The sequence below is a fragment of the Glycine soja genome, chromosome 15 (assembly GCF_004193775.1).
Source record: "Glycine soja cultivar W05 chromosome 15, ASM419377v2, whole genome shotgun sequence".
Lineage (NCBI taxonomy): Eukaryota > Viridiplantae > Streptophyta > Magnoliopsida > Fabales > Fabaceae > Glycine > Glycine soja.
Genome location: NC_041016.1, coordinates 26,150,105 through 26,160,396, shown reverse-complemented (window position 1 = coordinate 26,160,396; position 10,292 = coordinate 26,150,105). Strand labels below are relative to the sequence as shown.

The 10,292-nt window shown below is 36.9% G+C and overlaps 1 protein-coding gene across 7 annotated transcripts; it reads left to right on the top strand.

Annotated features, from left to right (window-relative positions):
* The first annotated feature begins 2,350 nt into the window (after positions 1 to 2,350).
* LOC114388614 (pentatricopeptide repeat-containing protein At5g55840) lies at positions 2,351 to 9,554 on the top strand. Of its 7 annotated transcripts, none has more exons than XM_028349186.1 (7): positions 2,351 to 2,606; positions 2,722 to 6,100; positions 6,231 to 6,307; positions 6,525 to 6,753; positions 7,810 to 8,026; positions 8,754 to 8,973; positions 9,064 to 9,554. In XM_028349186.1, exon 2 carries the CDS (start codon positions 2,751 to 2,753, stop codon positions 6,009 to 6,011), a length of 3,261 nt encoding a protein of 1,086 aa, XP_028204987.1. In that variant the 5' UTR covers positions 2,351 to 2,606; positions 2,722 to 2,750; the 3' UTR covers positions 6,012 to 6,100; positions 6,231 to 6,307; positions 6,525 to 6,753; positions 7,810 to 8,026; positions 8,754 to 8,973; positions 9,064 to 9,554. The 7 variants fall into 7 exon arrangements, 6 of the variants coding, with proteins under 6 accessions (XP_028204987.1, XP_028204990.1, XP_028204986.1 ...); XM_028349189.1 differs by having other exon boundaries at positions 2,722 to 6,105; positions 6,525 to 6,676; positions 7,904 to 8,026; XM_028349185.1 differs by having other exon boundaries at positions 2,722 to 6,105; positions 6,525 to 6,676.
* Positions 9,555 to 10,292: the final 738 nt, after the last annotated feature.

The following is a 10,292-nucleotide window of genomic DNA, read 5'->3' as shown; positions in this document are numbered from 1 at the left end:
GAAATATGTTGAATGTTTTGTTTGACTCCCTTCATACTCCTTGGATTTTGTTCTTTGGTTTCATTTGCCAGGAGTGCAAAAGGCTACAGTATTGGGGGGTTTTGATGTTTTGCCATCAATTTCTTCTATTCCTAAACCCTTTTTGCACCATTTAATTATTGATTGGTCTTAATGTCAATTAATTAGGCAGTTTTATTATTTGGGCTCATTTAGCTAATTTGATGTTTTTAATCTAATTTCAGGAATTAATGAAAACATTGGCTTAATCCGGATTTTGGTTGTGGACTTGAAGAGGGCAAATAAAGAAGCGCTTACCTTAGTTAATTTTCTAATTAGAAATTTCGCAATTTTATTTTATGTTGTTCAGTGTTTATTTCGTTTTGGCCAGAGTATTGTAATAGGCCCAGTGACTTTGAGTGACTCTTTTTAAATAGCTGCCTTGGATTCGTGCAGGGCATTCTATTCTGTTATGCTATTCATTATTCAGAGCTTGGTTTTAGGGTTTTCGTTTTCTGTTTTGACGTTTCTGAGTTCGTAATGCAATTTTACGTTTTCTGCTTCTAATTACAATTTCGTTCTTGTTTCTTCTTCTACTCTCATTTACGTTTCTGTTCCATATTTACATTTCTGTTTGTTTACGTTTCTGTTCATTTACGTTTCCGTTCATTTACGTTTCTGCTTCATGTTTCAATTGCGTTCTCTGTTTGAATCCATGGAAGGCTAGATTTTCTGTGTTTGTTTCCTTTTGAGGACGAAGCCAACTCTCTTTGAGGTTTCGTTTGTAATGTGGTTTCCTGCCAGTTTTCCCTTCACCAGTTATCCCAATTTCGTGAATATTAATCAGTGCACGCTTCTGTGTTCGATTAATTGCTCTGAGCCTAACTTGCGTTCATGCTTAATGGACAAAGGGCTAACTGGTTGTATGGGTGCCTAATCACGTATTGAAAACCCTAAGTGATTTTCGCTTAGTAAATTGAAATAGGGTTGGATTAAGTGGTTGACTGTTAGGGACGATTCTCCATAACCCAGGATAAGAGAGTGGCTTCTGAATCAGAGGAAACAACCCTTCTTAATATTAGTAGTTTCGTATTCCATTTTATTTGTCTGCTCTTTTAATTACAAACCAAACAACCAAACCCCCCCCCCCCCATCGTTACTGTTACTGCAAGTATATTATGAACATTTGGCTTGTCACTGCTCGTTGGCGAAACGACCTAGGATCACTTCCTAGTACTGCATTTCATGTTATTTGATTCGCGGTCGCCGCGACTACTGTGGGCACCATCATTGCCACGCCAGACATGCGGGCTGCATTGGGAGGGATTCTACGAAAAGCATTGCTACCACCTCAAAGGACTGGTAAATCATTTCCAATGCTCTTCCCGCAGCTCCCACTAGGCTATAGAGGAGGGCAGCTCACCAGACATCTTCTTCCCCGAGAAACAATGGACTCAGATGCCTCTTCACATGAATTTCAGTTTTTGTGTGTGTTAAGGACGATCTCCCACGAGTGAATCCATGGTCGGCCCAACAAGCAACTATAGGTGGGTTTAATATCCATCACTTGAAAGGGTAACCGGTAGGTGTGGGGGCCTATCTTGAATCAGGAGGATCGATCTCCCCTTTTACTTCCTGGCCGGACTTCGCAGGCTTTGCCTTCTCTTCCAACACTTCCTTGGTACTCCGACTACTCCATTTCTGTTTTGCTTTACTCGGTCCAATTCCTGTGCCGAAGATTGCTGACCACTTTTAGCCAACTATAGCCATGGAGGGATAGAACCTTGGAGAAAAGATATGGTTCCTTCCTCCCAGTGGCATCCCAGGATTCTTCAAACTCTTCCACAATGGGTCATTAGCCTGGAATCTCCAAAGGTGAAGCACCTCAAGGCTAGTATCAGTTACTGGGTGAGGGAGGCCAATTGCCTCCACGAGACCTCTCCTGTAGTTAGGTCCAGATCTTACCATATAGGCTTTGCGGAAGGTTGCCGTTGAGCGTTTGAGCGCCATCAACTGTCCCAACTCTGGCGACTGGCTGGATTCTAGGCTCTGATTTTGACTTTGATAAACCTCTTTCTTGAACAAAGGTGTTTGATCTCTCTCTTTCTATACATTGTATAAACTCTAATATTAATTTTTATTTCAATTTTTATAAACTAAAATATTAGTCACATCACCAAATTATCAAATGAAACTATTATTAAAAATTAACTAAAATATATTTTATTTTTAAGAATATTAAATTAATACGAAAAATATTATAAAAAAATTAATACTTTTTTAATTTTAGATGCATCCCAGACATATTTAATCCTAAATTTTAGTTAAGATTTGAGATTGAAAATAACAAAGAAAAGGGTAATTCGGAATACCCCAGTGGATTGAATTTTTTTATCACTGGGATGCCAGTTTCGAACCGAGGGTTTGAAGCTCATGCTCCAAGCCAACAAGTTACTGAGGAAACTGACAACGATACATTGGACAGTTTATAATTTAACGTTGAAACCAGTAGCATGTTTTGAAAAGGTTTTGTTATTCATTGGAAGCTCAGGAGTCATCTTTTGAAGAAGATAACCATCCTTCTATATTTCGCTCTATTTTCATTCAAGGTAAGCCCTTATACCTTCTACCTTCTTTCTTGCTCTTACTCATTACTTTCTCCCTTTCTCTAACCCCCCTCCCCCCGCTTTTTTTTTTTTTTCCCTCTTTGTTTATGATTTTCAGCATAAAGTTTGTACCTTTGGAATCATTGGATGGTTTTGGACATGGAGAAGAGTATATACACTTTTCTCACTGTGCACCGTTGGGAGTCACTGAACTGTATGAAATATAGGTTGGCTTCCCTTAGGCCTGTCCATGGAAGGTTGGCTCTGAAATTTCTCAATTGGGTCATAAAGCAACCCAATTTGGAGCTCAATCATGTTACTCATATTATCTGCACTACCACCCACATACTTGTTAGAGCTAGAATGTACAATTTTGCCAAAACTACATTGAAGCATCTGTTGCAACTGCCTATAGGTTTGAACTCTGTTTTTGGTGCCTTGATGGAGACATACCCCATTTGCAACTCAAACCCGGCTGTTTTCGACCTCCTGATTAGGGTTTGTTTGAGGAACAGGATGGTTGGAGATGCTGTGCAGACTTTCTACTTGATGGGGTTTCGGGGACTGAACCCGTCTGTGTATACTTGTAATATGGTGTTAGGTTCCCTTGTGAAGGAACAGAAAGTTGATATGTTTTGGTCTTTTTTCAAAGGAATGCTTGCCAAGGGGATTTGTCCTGACGTTGCTACATTCAACATTTTGTTGAATGCTTTGTGTGAGCGAGGGAAATTTAAAAATGCTGGCTTTCTCTTGAGGAAGATGGAAGAAAGTGGTGTTTATCCGACTGCAGTCACTTACAATACTTTGCTTAATTGGTATTGCAAGAAAGGGAGGTACAAAGCAGCCTCTCAGCTGATCGACTGCATGGCATCTAAGGGTATTGGGGTGGATGTTTGTACATATAATGTGTTTATAGATAATTTGTGCAGGGACAGCAGGAGTGCGAAAGGTTATTTATTGTTGAAAAGGATGAGAAGGAATATGGTGTATCCTAATGAGATAACTTATAATACTCTTATTAGTGGATTTGTTAGGGAGGGGAAGATTGAAGTTGCTACAAAAGTTTTTGATGAAATGTCATTGTTTAATTTGTTACCCAACAGTATCACTTACAATACTTTGATTGCTGGGCACTGTACGACGGGAAACATTGGGGAGGCATTGAGACTGATGGATGTTATGGTATCACATGGTTTGAGACCTAATGAAGTGACGTATGGGGCTCTTTTGAATGGGCTATACAAGAATGCTGAATTTGGAATGGTTTCCAGTATTCTTGAGAGAATGAGGATGGGTGGGGTGAGAGTTAGTCATATTAGTTATACAGCAATGATTGATGGATTGTGTAAGAATGGCATGCTTGAAGAAGCTGTGCAGTTGCTGGATGATATGTTAAAAGTTTCTGTCAATCCTGATGTTGTTACATTTTCAGTGCTCATAAATGGATTTTTCAGGGTGGGGAAGATAAATAATGCAAAGGAGATTATGTGTAAGATGTATAAGACTGGACTTGTGCCAAATGGCATTTTGTATTCAACATTAATCTACAATTATTGCAAAATGGGATACTTAAAAGAGGCATTAAATGCTTATGCAGTGATGAATCATAGTGGTCATGTTGCTGATCACTTTACATGTAATGTGTTGGTTGCCACTTTCTGTAGATATGGGAAACTTGAAGAGGCTGAGTATTTTATGAATCACATGAGCAGGATGGGCCTTGATCCTAACTCTGTTACTTTTGATTGCATTATAAATGGGTATGGAAATTCTGGTGATGCATTAAAAGCATTTTCTGTGTTTGATAAAATGAATAGTTTAGGACATTTCCCAAGTCTATTCACATATGGGGGTTTATTGAAAGGACTTTGCATCGGTGGACATATTAATGAAGCCTTGAAGTTTTTCCATAGACTTCGTTGCATTCCTAATGCTGTCGATAATGTTATCTTCAACACAATACTTACTTCTACATGTAGATCTGGAAATTTATCTGACGCAATTGCCCTTATTAATGAGATGGTTACAAATGATTTTCTGCCTGACAATTTTACATACACTAATCTTATTGCGGGGTTATGCAAGAAGGGTAAAATAGTTGCTGCACTCCTTTTGTCAGGGAAGGCAATTGAAAAAGGATTATTATCTCCAAATCCTGCTGTGTACACTAGTTTAGTTGATGGTCTTCTTAAGCATGGACATGCAAGAGCAGCTTTGTATATTTTTGAAGAAATGCTGAACAAAGATGTTGAGCCTGATACTGTAGCATTCAATGTGATTATAGATCAATACTCAAGGAAAGGGAAAACATCGAAGGTCAATGATATTCTTTCAACAATGAAGAGTAAAAATTTATGCTTCAATTTGGCTACTTACAACATCCTGCTACATGGATATGCAAAGAGGCATGCCATGGCAAGATGTTTTATGTTGTACAAAGACATGATCAGACACGGTTTTTTGCCAGATAAGTTTTCATGGCACTCTCTTATTCTTGGGTATTGTCAGTCCAAATCATTTGATGTTGCTATTAAAATTTTAAGATGGATAACACTGGAAGGTCATGTAATTGATCGTTTTACATTTAACATGCTTATTACCAAGTTCTGTGAAAGGAATGAGATGAAAAAGGCCTTTGAGCTGGTAAAACAAATGAATCAGTTTATGGTTATTCCTAATGTAGATACATACAATGCCCTTTTTAATGGACTCGTTAGAACTAGTGATTTTCATAAGGCCCATCGTGTTTTGCAAGTCTTGTTGGAAAGTGGTTCTGTTCCTACAAATAAACAATATATCACTTTAATCAATGGCATGTGTAGAGTTGGAAACATAAAAGGAGCAATGAAACTGCAAGATGAAATGAAAACACTTGGTATCAGCTCCCACAATGTTGCTATGAGCGCTATTGTTAGAGGGCTTGCAAATTCAAAGAAGATTGAAAATGCTATTTGGGTTCTTGATTTGATGCTTGAGATGCAAATCATTCCAACTGTTGCTACCTTCACTACTTTAATGCACGTTTATTGCAAAGAAGCTAATGTCGCAAAAGCTTTAGAATTGAGGAGCATAATGGAACATTGTCATGTGAAGCTTGATGTTGTTGCATACAATGTTCTTATATCCGGCCTTTGTGCTAATGGTGATATTGAAGCTGCTTTTAAACTTTATGAAGAAATGAAACAAAGAGATCTTTGGCCTAATACCTCTATATACATAGTTCTTATTGATTCTTTCTGTGCTGGAAATTATCAAATTGAAAGTGAAAAACTTTTGAGGGACATACAAGACAGGGAATTGGTTTCATTAAATTCATATGGAGGCACCAAAAGATTGAATGAGTTGTTGATAATTTATAGGAAAGAATTAATTCACTTGAGGTACAAAATGAGAAGAAAGTATGGCTGATCGCATTATGCTTTTTGTTTGCCCAAAATGTGAGTTGGCAGATGAGGCTGAACCAACAGTTCTGTTACTCATCAAGATGTGATATTGCTGTATGGTTTGTATTCCACTCCTGACTCCTCCAGTATCATTCTTTTGGTTTCTTGCACACTTGATTCTTATTTTTTAGTATACTTTTTAATCTGTCCCTTCTGATTTTTTTTTTTGGTTACTCTGCTTCAGGTTGTGCTTCATATGAACAAAATCCATCTTCTTGGAATAAAGTTGTAGACAGTGTGAAGAGAAGACACACTTAAAAGGTTTTTATCATTGCTTGGCCTTTTTCCCCGTCTGAACTAAATAATGTGGCATGACTTATGATTAGTATGCTACATGATATTGAAAATAGCATTTTTTATTCAACGTCAACGAACAAGCTGTTTGTATTAATATAGTTAGTGATGTTAATTATCAGCTGTGTCGGTCAATTCTCATGGAATTTATATTGGCTGATATTCAAATCTGAAAATTTCCCAGGTCTGTACTTATACTGGGTCAGTTCAATTTGTTGAGATTTGTTTCCTCGGTTAAGAGCAGTGGAGGTTTCCTTTTGGTTAAAAGCTTTTTGGAGACACTTGCACAAGAAATCCTTTGATGCCCCGGGACTTTTGTTCTTTGCAGTTAACACTGTATGATACTTTCTTAGCTCTCAGATGCATTTAACAATACCATTAAATATTATAGAAAACCAATCCTTCATCTAAAGGTAAACTTTTCATGTTTATCTTCTAGCAAATATTTAATTACTTAGTGATGATTTTAACTTGATGATTATTAGTATTTACTGGTAGTAGACTGTTCTAGATTTCAATGACAATGGTGTTGGATGTGGAGTACACCTGTTAAATGGACCATTCTATTTTTACTATTACGCATTTTTCATGTTTCGTTGAAGTCACTAAGGGTGTGCTTATTGTGAATTGCTGTATTTGGCTGTAAATTTGCATCCAAAACACTTTTGCAATTGTCAGTTGATTATAAATTCTATATTAGGAACCCTGATAGAGTCCCTAGTTTGGACTCTGATATAGGAAAGGATTTAATATGCTGGGCCAGCAACGGACAGACCTCACGAAAGTGTAGACTAAAAGGAATTTGTTGAAGGGTTCTAAGTTAGTGGGAAGAGATGGCAGGTCATTAGCATTTAAGGGGGATGGATCATGTGAACAAGGGGGTTATATAGTTTGTGTGTGCATGAAAGAAGGGAAGGAGGTTCATTTTGGTGGTTGGGCCTTTTTGCTGGCTAGGGAAAGTATTTTCTCTAAGGAGCTTTTGCTCTGGGAGAGGGTATTGTTGTATCCAACATAAAGTTATGGATGCTTTCAGAATGTGCGCATTATTTCCTTGAATTCTTTTATGCCGCAACCACCAATTTTGGGGATAATTTGGCAAGAACACAAATACATGATAGGCAAGGTTCTACAATATTATTTCTCTAGGCTTCTGGAATAAAGTCTTCCTTTCTGGCAGATATATTTGCATTGATTTGCTTTACAGCCAACATGAACACTTCCCATGACAACTTTTGCTTTTTAAATGTGCCTGAGAGACTTGTTCATTGTTCTTATTTATATGGTCTGGTTTCCTTTTAATGTAAAATATATATGGTCTTTACAGAATTAAATTTCTTTCCCAAAATTTCTCTATCCCACCTCTTGCCCCCTGCCTTATTATATCTGCACACTTTACACTGTAAATTATTCAAGCATTTGCTTCTGAATGCTGTGCTCTAACGTTAACCAATACATTATTTTATGTATAGCTTGTAGACTGTTGGTCCTGTCAGTGTTTGAGTTGATTCAGGAATTACTGTTGATCTGAAGAACTCTACCAGTACCTGACTTATACATGCACAGGAACTGGAATATGTGTTGCAATTTGCAAGTATTTGGTTTGACAAAAGAAGTTGCTATTGCCTCAAGTGCCAAGAGTTTTATGGTAGAACATCTTTTCTGTGAGACATAAGTCTTAGGCAATAGGTAATGTAGAAATTTTTTCTGTTCCTTAAATTGCAACTTGGTAAATGGCCCATTAGCTTTCATGCTGCCCTTTGGCTTATCTATTGTTTCATGCTTCTCAGTTTCTATGCTAATGGTTCTCTTTTTATTCTGTTGCTATTGGGATTGTAGTTGTGGAAATGCAAGAAGAAAAATATCTAATTTCACTAAATACAAGGATGACCAATATTTAAATGAAAAATTCTTTGCAAAATTAGTGTGAAACTCTTCTGTTCCTAATTTTTCTTCGTATAAAATTGACTTAAAAAGTTGATGTGAATTTGAGAATAATTGTCTCCACATGCTTGTTATATTTTTAACCTTTTCAATCTCATCTATACATGCAATCAAGATGAAATTTTGTCTATTTTTTAAGTAACTATAAATTATAATATTCTTAAGCATTTTAAATGATATTTTACAATTACTAATACCATTTTTATGCAAGTTGCAAGAAAAATTACAATAAACAAAACATGGGTCTTTGACTCCTGTGTATTGCAATCAATACAGCATGTTAAGTTGAGTATGATGTCAGGTTGCAATGCTTTTGGCCAAAAACTCCTAAATGAGAGGAATAAAGCTTTGGATATCGACTACTTAAGTTGTTTTATTGTTAGTAGTAGTCATATATTATGTGGTACCATGTAGCCACTTGAATGAGATATGTGGAATAATTGGTGCCATGATTGTCCTCAATGTTCTGCAGGGGAAACTGAGAAATTAAAGTGCACTGCATTTGTTTTCCAGATATAGGAGTAATCCAAGTTATAACATGTTTGGTACCCCATTTGTCGGACAATAATTGCGTCTAATACCCACATCCAAGGCAAAGCTATATGGAGTAACTTCAGGTTTTTACGTTCCATATCCATATGCGCATTTCTCCCTGTTGAATGCAGAACCTAACAGGTGCTTAGTAGACTATGGTATGTATTTTTCTGTTTAGTATCTATGTATCTTTTTACAAGTTTCTGCGACAATGAATTTGTTCTCAACAAGTTACTGCACATTGATAGGTGAAACATAGATGGTGTTTTCCTGGGGCCGAGAGGAACGTGATTTCTTCATGCGGAAGTGAAGCATTCAAAGTGTTTATGTATTGCATGTTTACCCCATGATGCGGCCATCATTTCAAGTCATGAGGACTTGATGACCTCCAATAGTGTGGATAAGGCGGGATGCAACAGTGAGTAGTGGAAAACGGAAGGATTCTAAGCATCAAAGCGCTTTATCTTATCCATTCTCTGGTTTACTATCTCAGTTTCTCCTATTTGTGTAAAATAACTTGGGAGAAAAGTTCTTCCGTATCATATTCAACTTTCAAAGAACCATCAACCAACTTAAAAATGAAGCAAAGCGAGTGAAACATAAACCATATTGCAATGTTTCTTGGAGATTATTCAAAGCTACATAAATGTATCATGGGAAGTAAACTATATAGAAAAAGCAAAAGAAGATATAAATTCATTTCTCAAAAATAAGTAAATATATTGCATTGTAGACGCCATTTGTTGGGTTGGAGTATATTGAATAGCAAGAGAATGATCACTTGGACAGCTCAAATGATGCTTTGGTGTCTTTTTTCTCTCTCCGCAAAACAACATTCAATATAACGGGTACAAGGGATACCCAACCCATATACACAGAAAACCAGATTATACGTAATTGACAATCTCCTGAGCTGATTACAAGATATTAACTAACATATGTAAATTAATATAACATAACCAACCATAACAAGCCCACCCATTGAAAAACCACCGAACAAATTAATTACCACAGAGAGCATTATCGAGAGTTCACCACACTGCCATCTTCAAGACACAGACTAGAACCAGCGCACAAAAATCATGCACCAAGTTATTCAGGTCATAAATCTTCAAATATTCTGCTACTAAGCCAAGCTCCCGGGTTAATATACCTCCAGGTTGATTTTGTGCTTTCACCCCAGTAGAGTATGATATAGATAGCCTTAACCAATGGATTCTTGCTCCCTCTCCGGAAAGGTTTCAAAATCTTTGGCTACAATGTTCCATGAGAAATGACATAAAACGAGGCTCATACAAACAATCATTGATGAAATGAGGAACTTCCTGTAGAATAGTTAGAAGCCGGAAGAGATACACAACAGACACATTCTCAACTTACTTCTCCTTTTATTTTCCCTTGAAAGATTACATGTGTCGTTATTTCTCAAGTACAATGAAATCTTGAAAAATAAAAAATCTTTGGAATTATTTAAGGC